General features: G+C 41.9%; 1 protein-coding gene across 1 annotated transcript; it reads right to left on the bottom strand.

Annotated features, from left to right (window-relative positions):
• Nucleotides 1-9,335: 9,335 nt before the first annotated feature.
• LOC122656856 (long-chain-alcohol oxidase FAO2-like) lies at nucleotides 9,336-12,669 on the bottom strand. Its single transcript, XM_043851534.1, has 3 exons — nucleotides 12,355-12,669; nucleotides 11,938-12,210; nucleotides 9,336-11,298 (listed from the first exon to the last, which is right to left on the bottom strand). Exons 1-3 carry the CDS (start codon nucleotides 12,598-12,600, stop codon nucleotides 9,547-9,549), a joined length of 2,271 nt encoding a protein of 756 aa, XP_043707469.1. The 5' UTR covers nucleotides 12,601-12,669; the 3' UTR covers nucleotides 9,336-9,546.
• Nucleotides 12,670-13,003: the final 334 nt, after the last annotated feature.

Raw genomic sequence — 13,003 nt, 5'->3', positions numbered from 1 at the left:
GGGTAATGAGGGTAGTGGGGATGACCCGGGCCGACAGAGAGACAAGCCGGCAGGAATTATGATGATGATGAGAACGAGGAGGAATTAAATGAGGAGGTAGGTGAGGAGCAGGAGCTGATGTGCAGCCTCGGAAAACCAACACGGAGAGCCCTCTCCCCGCTTAGGCGCCGCGGTGGACGCGCCCGACTTGCCGGTAGGCACGATGCCGAGGCCTCATCTTCGGAGTAGTAGAGCCTAGCTTGGGGTTCATTGCTGCCCACGGCTACGTTGGATCGAGGTCGTCCGAGTAACGCCGCCGGCATCGAGAGAGCTTCGAGTCTCAGATGGAGCTATGCATGATAGGGTGGTTCACATGGAGCATCGTTCGAGGCATCCTAGTTCTCCCGACACACCACCACCGCCATTGATTAGTGATGAAAGTCTAGGAGTTGTTCCCCATTTTGTTGCCTATATATGGCTTCTCATCGAGAACACCATTAAGACTTTATGTATTTCCTAGTTTTTTTTTTTTTTTTTTTTGTACATGTCGGTGACGTATCAACACATTAACTATGTTCTGTCTTTTCATTTGGTTTCTTACATCTTATGTGTTGATAAGGCTTTTATTACACAATCCTAATAAAGAGTAAATCAGGTCGCATGAATCTTGAGTTAATCCCATGGTAGAGCATCACGCTCGATACCAAGCTGTTACACCCCCATTCCTGAACCACGGGAATGCAATCGGAACGCACTTACGCTCCCAAACCGCCAAGATCGCAGATGCATAAATAGGATTAACTCATACACACGACCATAGAAGATTAAAACAGATTAAAATAATAATATCGAGTCTCACGAATCTACGTGATAACTTATATAATGTTGTTTAAGCAATCCTCCCAGTACAAATCATTCCAATCGGACTTATGTAATACCTACTATATAAATAATACATCTATCATGAAAGGAATCAAAAGAATACACCTATAATTCAAAATGAATAATCAAGTGCATCAAAAGATGGCCACCGCCATAAGTCACCGTCCCACCAAGGAACACACATCGCAAACACTGCGGTCCATGCTCCACGATCTCCGAGCCCACCAATCAACGTAACCAGCCTCGGGAGTCTCGTGCTCGTGCCACTCGCTCGAATGTACCGCATCAACTAAAAATATGTTTCCTCGAGGAGTGAGCTCCAATCGAGCCCAATGAGTGGCTAAGCCACACAAACATACACAATAATAATAATGAATGGGGTTGATCGCAAATCGTACATGATGGACGGATACCAAGGTGTCCCATACCACCAAGGTAGACCGTACATCACATACAATTTACAATCATGCTACATGAATGAATGATGATGTATAGTTTTATTGTTATCCACCTAACACACAACTAAGTCGGTATAGTACTATAGCAACACCTTAGGTAGCATCCCGACATCGGTACCATAAACGGATGGTATACCGCGATGACAAACCCGAGTCGCACTGGAAGCCTCTTGTGTCGGTCTCCACCAAGAGATATCGCAAACCCCAAGTCAAATCCCGTCCGGCGTTCGGCCCAAAATACGGTTGGCGCCGAACTTCCCGGTGGGTATACCCGAATAACGGTCGGAACCCACGGATTTGACCGACACCTAACCCCCGTCGGTAAGGGTCATAGTACTGGGTAAACATTTATCCTAGCCAAGATTCACCTATTGTATGAGTGAGGTACGCATGTGCATAAGCCAGGCCGAGTCCATAGATACCAAATACGGTCGGCCGGCTATCCTCTCGCCCCTCTAGCCCATACGCGTATACAAGTACGAGATGTGAATACCGAAGGTAGTCGGTCGGTCACCATCCCGTTTCCACCTAATGCAATGGACAACTCTAATGCAATTTCAAGTACGGTAATCTCAAGCCCAAGACCCACCGGCACTTGGATCCCGCTCCGAAGCCCTAGATCTACATGCCATGAGTGAGTCCATATTATGGAATCCCAGTCCAGCACCAACCGCACCCGAGTCCCATAACTAAATCCAATACCATTAGCACCATAGTGCAAGAAAATAAATAATATCGCAAGACAAGAATGTAAAGTCCTATCAACATCTAAACATTTATATCGTCCTATATCTTACTAATAATTATATATTATAGCACACATGCATGAATGACATTCGCAAGACACGACACACAAACATTCCATAAATTAAGACGTTTGCTTAACTCACTCACCGATTCTCGGTCAATCGTCGAGACGGAGCTCTTCAAATCGGCGTTCGATGCCAGTACACTGTCCCACGTACTAATACGCCCGAGCCGGTCGTCAACCTTAAGAGAGTGTACAACGTGGGGAGAGATTAGTGCCTTAGGGCTAGAAGAGTTGGGCCCCATAAGTTATCAAACAAGGCTAAAATAGGGGACCGGCACATACAGCAAGGCTATATCATGTGCTGTCCATGTGCCTATCCATGTGTCTGTCCCTCTCGGACTTTCCCACCGCAGATCTAGGTTCTCGGGGGACGGCACTTGCATGTGCTGTCCCTCTCGGACCTCCCACCGCAGATCTTTCTCGGGACGGCACTTGCATGTGCTGTCCATGTGCCTGTCCCTCTCGGACTTCCCACCGCGATCTACTTTCTCGGACGCGCACTTGCATGTGCTGTCCATGTGCGTCTTGCTTGTTCATGCCATTCCGAGAATGGTTTTGCAGCCCCAAAGTCTTGGGCTAAAATGGGGTATTCTTAGGGGTTTTTAGGGGTCTCTTTGGCCATGAGAACAACTCCAACCAAGGTGCCATAGCATACACCCAACATGGGTTTGTAAACCCCATGATCGATTAGGTTTTCTTCCATTAAAATACATATGGAAAGAAAACCCATAAATGGAGGTAAATCCCCAACTTAGGGTTCATAAATGGAGAAGGGTGAATGGGTTCAAGGTAGGGTTAGGTGCTTCATAGTTAAGCATCAAGGATTTGCCATTAATGGCTCTTCTAATTGAGTAGATGGAGCACTCAAGGTGTGCTCAACCGATTCAAACCTTAGGTAGTAGAATTAGGGAAAGAGAGAGAGAGAGAGAGAGATAGAGAATGCTCACCAATGTAGGAGAGCAAGCTTGGGTTCCACCTCTCTCCTTTCTTCTTCTTCTTTCTTCTCCTTCTTCCTTCTTCTTCTTCTTCTTTCTTTCCTTCTCTCCTTTCCTCTCCACGATTTAGGTTTTCTATTGTGAGGTGAATAGTGGATTGACCCCTATTTACCTCACTTTAGTCTTAAGTCATGTTTGGTTGTCTTAGGTCTTTAGGTCCATTTTAAGTTATTGGGCCCATTATACTACTAGGCCCATAATATGATTAGAAGGGACATCAGGTCCTAAGCCCATTCTAATATTTATACTCATGAGTTATTAGGATATTAACTTACTCCCAATCATCTGTAAGTGGGAACGGGTACACGGCGAGGGCCAGGCGGATCCTCGGAATGAGGAAATTCTAAGAATGCACCTCGAAGACAAACTTTCCCTATCTCTGCCGATGTACCTATCATCAACGACTTCTCCGAGTCACGGTCAACAATCTTGTGGGATGGCTTGAGTATCATGGCCCACAGTTCACGAGCGTACTCCGTTCCCGGTTCTACATAAAAGGTTCAAACCAGATCGGTGGTCAGACCGGGTTTCAAACCGGGTTTTGGGCACGGATTTAACACTGAGAGGTGGTAATGGCAAGTTGCTGGTGCAGGGGATTTGGGAGGCGTTGTACCTGTGGAGATTCAGTGATGGGTGGTGGGTAATTTGTAGTTACCATAGGAGGTGGGTGAATAAGTGGTAATAAGCTTGGGGGTGGGCTTGGGTCTTGAACATCAGTCCCAGTGAGGTCCGTATTTAGATGGGTTTGGGCCATGTCATCTGCCAAATTTGATGGGCCTTGTTGGTGATGGGTTGTAGGGTAAGGGTTGGCTGGGCTTAGGGTTATGTTGGATTGGTGGTTGACGGGCCCATTGAGAGATAATTGAGATAAATGGGGTAAACGAGAAATAAGGAGCGTAGAAAGGTCATGTTGAGGTGGCAGTTGTTGGGGATGGTTGTGGTCCTGGGTAGATAGAAGCTGAGAAATGAAGGATGCAATATGTTGTTGGCCTGGTGTGTTTGTCTGGTGATTTGGCCGGTTAGGGGACATTCTGGAAGGAAAGGTCTGTAGCGTATCATGGGTTATAGGGATTTGGAAGGATTGAGCATGCCTTGAGGGGGAAATGTCATAGAAATGATTTACAAAAGAAAGATGAAGTGAGTTGTATCTCTCCCAGTCTCCCAAAAGAAATGATTTACATATATTAAATGAAAAAGATGAATGATTGTATTTGGAAATAATTTAAGGGTTGATGTTCTCTGTGCCGCAGCGCAGCCTGCGCCCAGACACATGGGCCTGCCATTCAGGAGGCAGAGTGGTCATTTCACCCACCCCAATGTGTCTGGGTGCAGCCTGTGCCCCCGGCACAGAGAACATTTGGCCTAAATTTAATTGCTCTAATGGGCATATTCTTGGGGAGAGGGGGTATGTAAAGGAGAATAACATTAGGGGGAAAGCGCATAAAGTACATTTACCAATATAGATCCCCTAGACCTAGTGGTACAAACCTTATTGGCGAACCTAAGAGCTTACTGAGACAAGTAACTTATCACTATTTAAAATATGGGTAGATGATATTCTCTATGCCGCAGCGCAGGCTGCGCCCAGACACATGGGGTGGCATTTTTTCCATTTAGGGGGTGGAACAGTCATTTCGCCCACCCCATCTGTCTGGGCACCAACCTTCCCCTGGCACAGAGAACATTTTCCCTTAAAATATTTACGGACACAAATCCAGAGATTATATTGTTCCAACAACAAAAGAAAAAGTTCCCAATACTAACTTGTTCTGTTCTCCTTGTCATACCATAAAACCAAATCTTGACAGCTTATCCAAATTTCTAACTCTTATGTATCCCATATCCATTGCCTCTTGCAATCATTGTTGAAGACCCCTTGCCTCTGCTTCTTGAATACATGTTGAAACACCAAAATCCAAATAGGCCGAAACAAAATGATGATTAAATATGATTACCGAAGCCCAACCAGCTTCCCCAGTAGTTGAATCAAAGGTACCAACAGAAATTAATATTAGATGATCATGAGAAGATAGAGATAGGTAACCCTCCACGGACAAACAAGGATAGGTCACCAATCCAATGATGGATATTATGAAGCGTAAAGAGTGTTTCCTCTGGGACACAAGCTCTTGATCTATGACTTGGGATGTGGAAAGCCTGAGTTGGTTTGTTACCTTGGCCTAGTACACACGCTGCTCGCGTTCCCTACATCAAACCGGTGTGTCCACAACCATCTTCATTGTCTTGTTGACAAGAAGTTTGAAATCTCATTTGCACAAAATTAAGTGATTAAATGCTTAGTTCAAAATATTTGACCCAAAAGAAACCGAAGTTGGGACTTAGGTAGAAGTCACCCTTAAAAGCTAGCAATTAAGGAGACGATGCCTAAGTCCTTATAAGCCTTCACATCGTGTGATGTGGTATCCGTTGCTTTCGCGTGGAACACCAACAAAGCCAGCCCAAAATTACACTTGGGTGGCAATCCGATAGGTATAACCACCTAGGTTGGTGTTTCAACCCACTGAGTTGAGATTTAGGAACTAGCAGGACGAAGTAGGAAATTGGGAGTTGGAAAACACACCCAAGAATAAAAGGAAGGTATCCTTGAAAAGGTTGAAACATGCGGACCCATTGATGTCCAGTATAGTAAGATGAATCATTTATCAACAGGTTTGAATTATTTATCCTTATAATGGTCCATTGGAGTAGGTGAAATTTAGCTAAAAAATATTGTTATGTATATCTTGAATTCATGTACCAGTTTCAAAGATGTCAACAGGTTTGAATTATTTATCCTTATATTGTTATGTGTATCTTGACTCGCTCCAATATATTTTGGTGGCGACTTGAATGAGATTTTTTCGTAGATCTTCACTAATTTCATTGGGGGTGCACGGTTTGACCTGGCCTGATGAAGGAGTATTTATATTTTGGGCATGAGATCTCTACTTGGTGGTGTTTCCTATGCCCTCTCATAGGGCACTGTGAGATGATGAGTCCAGATCCTCTACTTCCGCCTGCCCCTACTTCCGTGTACGCGTCCTACACACAACGGGGCGTGTAAAGACTGCCTTACCCCTACCCGAGGGCCTTGCCCGAGCGGGGGTAAGGTGGTCTTTGCGTGCCTCGTTGTGTGTAGGGCGCACACGGAAGTAGGGGCAGACAGAAGTAGAGGATGTCGATTCGTGACATGATGCCTTTGCCCTCTGGGTAGATACTCAAGCGTGCTCACCCATTGGAGAGCTTAGAAAACACCACCAAGTAGAGATCTTTTTCCCTTATATTTTTTACCCGTCTTATTGAAAAAATCGATTTTGGGGTTTTCATGTTAGAGTTTTGAAAAGAGAGAAACAACACCGTTTTAGGTGTTCTTAAGAGATCTCCATTGTAACCTTCTTCCATTACATAGTGAAACATCTTCAGCTTCGCCCGTGGACATAACACATTGTATTAGTGTGTGAACCACATTAAATCTCTGTCATCTTACTTTATTTTTGTTTTCTGTTCATGTTTCTTTGGTGTTTGTTTTAACATATATAAATTCAAAATGTATCAGACTTAACTTTTCAATCCATTATTTGCTTCTTTCTTCTATTGAAGATATCTATCACCTCTTTTGCATCCAAGAGAATCTTAATCCTTACATATAATTTTCGTCCCAAGTCTTTTCAAGGAAAAAGTTTGTAAATGCTTCAGCTCCTTAGCTGACCCGGGATTCAGAACCACTATGAATTGAATAGTATTACATTCAATTTCTTTGATGCTTCACGAGTTTGATAGTTTGTGATTCATGCATTGGACCCATCACCCCAAGAAGGAGATTATTTTTAATTGGTGTGATTTGATATGTTTCCCCTTTTCCTTTTTTTTAATGAATTGTTGTCACATTAAACAATTGGGGATTGATTTAATTGATTAAAGTGTTATAATCACATTGGATAATATCCTATATATTTTTTGGGAGAGGGTTTTCTGAGCGTGTGGAGTAGCCTATGCCAAAATATTAATAAAAATACCATGTGAGGAAGCGTAGGCTATGCCGCTTGCTTAGAGAGACGTTTCTCATATATTTTTATGTAATTAGTCAATAATGGTTGAAAAGGCAATAGTCTCTATTGGCAGCTACTAATGAGCGCCACTCCTCTCCTGTGTCACTTGGAAGTGATGGTGAACAGGTCTCACACCCTTCTCTTTTTCATAATTATTTCTAGGGAGAAAGAATGCCACCCAATCGTACATTGTGGCGTGTCCCTAACCATATGTTGAATTTCAAAGTCTAATTCAATCAAGGCATGAGATCACTACTTGGTTGCATGATTCTAGTGTATGGGTCAATGGGGGAGCGCCTCTAGATATCCATCTAGGGGCAGGGGCACCATTTCACAGTGCCCTGTGAGAAGGCGTAGGAGACACCACCAAACAGGGATCTTTTTCCCTTCAATCAAATACTCTTTTTTGTATTGATACATATCTCGTGTATGTCCTTGCATGTTTGCCGATACTCTAGACATTACTGTGCGCTCTCTCAACTTTGAATGGGAACAAATGATTTATTTTTAAAAACATAAAAATGGATAGTAATTTTATGGCCACAAACTTGAATTCAAACTTATATTTATTTGTTTTTGGTCTTCCTTTAAGTTCAGTTGCCATATATGTGGATCATGATTTTAATTTTTAGGAACTAGTCAATTCTAGTGGGTTTAGATAGTTGAAAATTAAATTACTAAAAGATTACTTTAAGTTTAACTAGTTAAACATTGACCTTACATGCATGAGTTATGGCTAGAGGGGGACCAATGATCTTTCTGGTAGTTAGGGTGGACTTGACTTGGAAAAATCTTTGAGTATCATCCACTGTGAGGCTGGGATTTGCTGGAAAAGTTTACAATTGTCATCACCTTCTTCCTCAACAACCAAATCTCTTAACTTGTTTCACTTTATCAACAAAAAGTTCTGGATCTATGTATGCTGTTCTAGAGTTTCACAGACTCAACCATAAAAACATTTTCACATATGGATGCAGAGGAGACATGTCACCACCTATTTTAAGGGGTTTGGAGTGCAATAGAAGGATTTCCTAGGTGATCTTCTTAGGCTTTTTCCATTGGAATCCAAAAGTAGATTATTGGTTGGCAACTCCAAACTCAGTTTTGACTATATGGTTTTTGCTAAGGTTCATCAGTTGCTTGTGGATATCTTTCTTATAGAAGGGTTTATTTATTTCACATAGGCTTAAACACAAGGATTAGGATGATATTATATTGACAGTTCAAACAACTGTTTTTCTGATACATGAGTCAAGTCGAAAGTGTTCACGCAAACACCAAGAAATACGAAAAAACAAAACAGATTCAACCAAAGATGACACAGAGATTTAACGTGGTTCACACACAAATGTGATGTGCTACATCTATGGGTGAAGCTCAAGATGATTCACTATGTAATGGAAGAACAATTACAGTAGAGATCTCTCAAGAATACCCAAAGGTCGCAGCAAGAACTCTCCCCAGAAAACCCTAACTCAAAAATCCCAAAATCTCACATCTCTTTCTTGCTTACACAACAAGACAATAAAACAAAGAAATACTCCTCCAAGTTGGGTCACTCCCCTGTTGAGGTTTTGGTGTCTTGACTTTTGATGATGGACTGTTGTGGGTCACTCCCCAATTTTGATGGACTATATGGGTATTTCGGTAAATTTTCTGTATAGGGTTTCGCTATAAATCTATAGCGAGAGTTCTTTCTCTATATTGCAAAATCTGAGAGGTGTGAGGAACGAACGACTGTAACCCTATTCTCCATTGATAGTGAAACAGATCCCATCTCACCGTGGACGTAGGCAACCTTGCCGAACCACGTAAATCCTTGTGTGCATTGTGTGATTGTGTTTGCGATTTTCATTCTTCTTTGCATCGTGTTAGGTTTTACACTCCCCCAACCCCCCAAACGATCCGTGATTGTAGCTCACAAAATTTTCCTTTCAGGTCGCCACCAAAACAATGTCGGAGCAGGGCAAACTTTGGATCAACTACAAGAATTCAAGAGACAACAGAAAGAAATTATCTGTTTCGATTACCATTTTCCTTATTTGTAAGAACCATAGTGCAATAGTTGTTTCCTATGTAATCTAAGGTCCCCTTAGTAATCTGAAGTCCAAACTTGGAAGAACTTATTAAAAAGGCACATGAGAAGAAGGGAAGACAAAAAAATGGAAACTTGAAAGGAAGGAAGAGGACTTGCATTAACATTGTTACAAATATTTATGAATCGAGATGAACATGATAAACCAAAGTTATCTTGAACACATCATAAATATTACTTCTTATTTCTACTGGTACATCCACTCTGCTAACTTTAAAAAAAAAAGCATACATATATCAAAACTATCAAAAACAAAGAAGGAAAACAGAGTAATGGATCAGTGATTCCCATTAATTTTGACCTTTTTCATAGTCTCAGCAATCTTTTTGGACAGACAGTAGGCAGTGGATTGGATGGTGACCATGGGATTGACTCCAACTGCAGTGGGCAAAACACTTCCATCACAAACAAATAGGCCCTCTGCTTCCCAACTCTCACCATTCTCATCAACTGCTCCTTCTTCTGGAGTTACACCCATTCTACAACTCCCCATCTGATGGGCAGAAAAGTAGGTGTCCCAATGCTTTTCCCCTGACATTGGACCTCCCACTGCTGCAACTGAATCCAAAAACTCCTCCAATTCCTCCTCTTTCGCCCCTTTGCATTTGATTTTCTGGCCATCATTCCTGAAGGTACCCACCTCAACAGCTCCAGCTGCAATCAAAATCCTCAAGGCTTGCCTCAGTCCTGCAGTAAGGTTCTCTTTGTCGAATTGACTAGGCTTGTACTTTATCTTTCCATCAGCCTTGACCTCTCCTGAACCCTGATCCCTGACGAGTGCGAAGATGTGAGAAGTCCTTGCATACTTCAGTATTTTCTCCTTCATATCGCGTCCAGACACCCATGGAGACAATGAAGCGAATGAAGCAGGGCCAACTGCAGGGGTTTCGATGATATATTTAACTCTGGAATTTTCTGCCACTTCCTTGTACAAAGATGTGATAATTCCACCCTCATATGTTTTCCCTTTCAGACCTGAGATTGAGTCTGGATAGTATCCCCACGCCAACAAAACAGGGTGGAGACGAAGGTTCTTGCCAATGTTCGGGTTCTTGAGTCCACTAGAGATCATTAATGGTGGTGTCAAGAGTGATCCACATGCTGATACTGTTACTTTAGCTTTGATACGTAGTTCCTTTGTGATGTTTGAATTCAATGTTGTGGCCATTAGTCCCAAGCACTTCATCTTTTTACTGTGATTGTGCTCATTCCTTTCCAATATGAACCTCTTTGCTTTGCATCCAGATAAGATCACTGCACCATGATCAACAGCATCAACCAGCCAAGTAACATGAGTCCCTTTTTTGTCTCCTGTTTTACATCCATAATTGCAATTCCCACAGTAATGTTCCTCCGAGGAATTCCGAGCAACTGATTCAACTTTCAGACCAAGATTCTTACCCCCCTTACGAAGGATTTGATTCTGGAGTCCTTCCTTTGTACAATTCTCTGTGACACCAAGCCTGGTAAATACAGTATCCATGGCAGAGAGATAGTCTGAACTCCCAAAGAGAGGAAGCTTATGATCCACAGCCCATTCCTTGAGCACAGAACTTGGAGTTTTGATCGAGGCAGACCAGTTCACAGCTGAACCACCACCCACAGTTGATCCTGCAAATATCGTCATTCCCCCATCATCAGATGATAGAAACCCACCCTTTTCATATAGCTGATCCATAGAGGGGGCCTCAAGAGATGAATAGTCTTCAGTTACAAAGTAATTTCCTTTCTCAAGGACAATGACCTTTTGACCTGAACGTGCAAGAACTCCAGCTGCAACTCCTCCACCACAACCAGAACCAACAATGACAACATCACATTCAATATTGTAGAGGTTCTGTTGTGGATCTTCAGTGACTTTCAATCCCTTTTGTGTAAGAGATCTAATAAGAGTTGAATCAGTTTCATTCATAGTTTCTACTATTCCTTTCTCAAGAGGTCTTTCCTTCCGGATTCTGTTCGAGTTCTCATCAGTCTCTACATGGTATCCCATTGCATCCCAAGCTGGGTTTTCTGATTTTTCATTAGTCTGCAACATGGCCACAGAAAGAAAGCCAAGTTAAAACCTTGTAAAATTCAGCTCTTCTCCAGTTCTATAGAAAGCCTATACAATAAAAAAAATTCCAACCATGTAGAGAGAGAGATTTGTACAGAGAACAACAAACAGATTTCACTTGAGCCCATGTAATTTTCAGTTCTTACAGAAAGTGAATATATAGAAAGAGTGAAGAATTAAAAAAGAAAAATGGTGTTTCCTCCAAGGAGACTTGCTGAATATAATTCCTGCACTCAAACCTTTTTTTGAAGATGACATGTAAACGGCTCATTCAAAAGAAGGTAAACCCCCATGCCAGACTATTTCTGCCTAAAGAAGATAACGACAAGTTACATGAATGATTGCAGCATATAACGGCAATGCTTTTGGAAGTGGAAGCAACCCCTTTTATGAAAAGAAAGGAAGAAACAAAAAAAAAAAAAACCAGCTCAGAAAAAGCAACATGGTTCATTTTTTAAATTAAATTACAGAGACAAATTAGTTTTCTGCAACTTGGTTCATAACCAGACCCAATAAACTCTACTTAGAGAATAGGGGAAGAAGATCAGGAATAACCATGGCGAGAGAGGCATAAAAGAAAGAAAATTTGTAATGGGGTGAGTAAGAACTTACCCTTGAGAAGAAGGTGAAGAAGCAGAAAACTTTGGTCAACAGAAATACTCCTCTGAGAGGGACTAAGAACCTTGCTGTTGACCAGTTCTTCAGAACCATTTCCCTCTTCTGCAATGACATTTCAGAGAACTTGTGAATAAATGGCCATTCCGATCCAAAACAGAGAGTCCCACATAGAAACAGAGTCCCTAATCTGGTCGATAGAAGCCATAGAGCAATTCGCACTAAGGCTACTGGTTCTGGTTCACCCTTCTTCACCAACATCTCAGCAACCTGTTCTCCATTAAAAGAAAACACCATTATGAACAGAAACTCTAAAGAGAATTACTCTGTTTCATTAACAAAAGAGAATTTTAATTTTTAATTAATGGGGAAAGAATATGAAAAAGGACAAGTACATGGAAATCAATGAATCACCTCATCAGGGATTGGCTTCTGAGAAGCAGAAGCATTGAAGAATGACTGAACAGCTTTACTGGAAGGGACTTCTTTGCTACCCACGTGGAGAGGATCTTCTGAGGGGACAGGAGGTATGTAAGTCTCACAAATGGCAGAGAGTGATTCCATTTGAGATGAAGAAAGCCCATGACTGTAACTGTCAATTCTTCTTCCACCTCTCAATAAAGGGTGGCATTCCCTGATCTGTGGCTCCTCTGCACCCATAATGTTAATGTCTTCTTCTCCCTACTTTTGATCTTCTCTTTCTGTTTATAATGACTTCTATCTCCAATGGTGGATTCCACTTATATATATATATATATGATCTAATATTAATTAGATCAAATTACATGCACCCTTCTGTAGTTTGAAACAATAACAAACCACCCCTTAGTTTCTCCTTTTATATGCACTCCCCTTATGATTGGGAGGCTTACAAATAAGTTCTTGCCGTTAAGTTTAAACGGTTAGTAGTTAAATTTTTGAAAATAGCTATATTACATTATTACCCTTCTATGTTTTGCCATGCACCATTTAGTAAATGACCATATTACCCTTTTGCTATCATCTTCTTCTTCTCCATCTCCTCCTTCGTTTTGGCTTGTTCTTATTCTTCTTCCACTCAAAT

This window comes from Telopea speciosissima, chromosome 3, assembly GCF_018873765.1.
Source record: "Telopea speciosissima isolate NSW1024214 ecotype Mountain lineage chromosome 3, Tspe_v1, whole genome shotgun sequence".
NCBI classification, from domain to species: domain Eukaryota; kingdom Viridiplantae; phylum Streptophyta; class Magnoliopsida; order Proteales; family Proteaceae; genus Telopea; species Telopea speciosissima.
The sequence above is the reverse complement of the archived record's forward strand: the minus strand, read 5'-3'. Positions and strand labels throughout refer to the sequence as shown.

Excerpts from the sequence above, each read along its gene's own strand:
- LOC122656856 (XM_043851534.1), bottom strand. The coding sequence starts at position 12,600 with ATGGGTGCAGAGGAGCCACAGATCAGGGAATGCCACCCTTTATTGAGA. Across the intron at positions 12,211-12,354 it reads AGAAGCCAATCCCTGATGAG|GTTGCTGAGATGTTGGTGAA; the intron begins GTGATTCATTGA and ends AATGGAGAACAG. Across the intron at positions 11,299-11,937 it reads TCTTCACCTTCTTCTCAAGG|ACTAATGAAAAATCAGAAAA; the intron begins GTAAGTTCTTAC and ends GCCATGTTGCAG.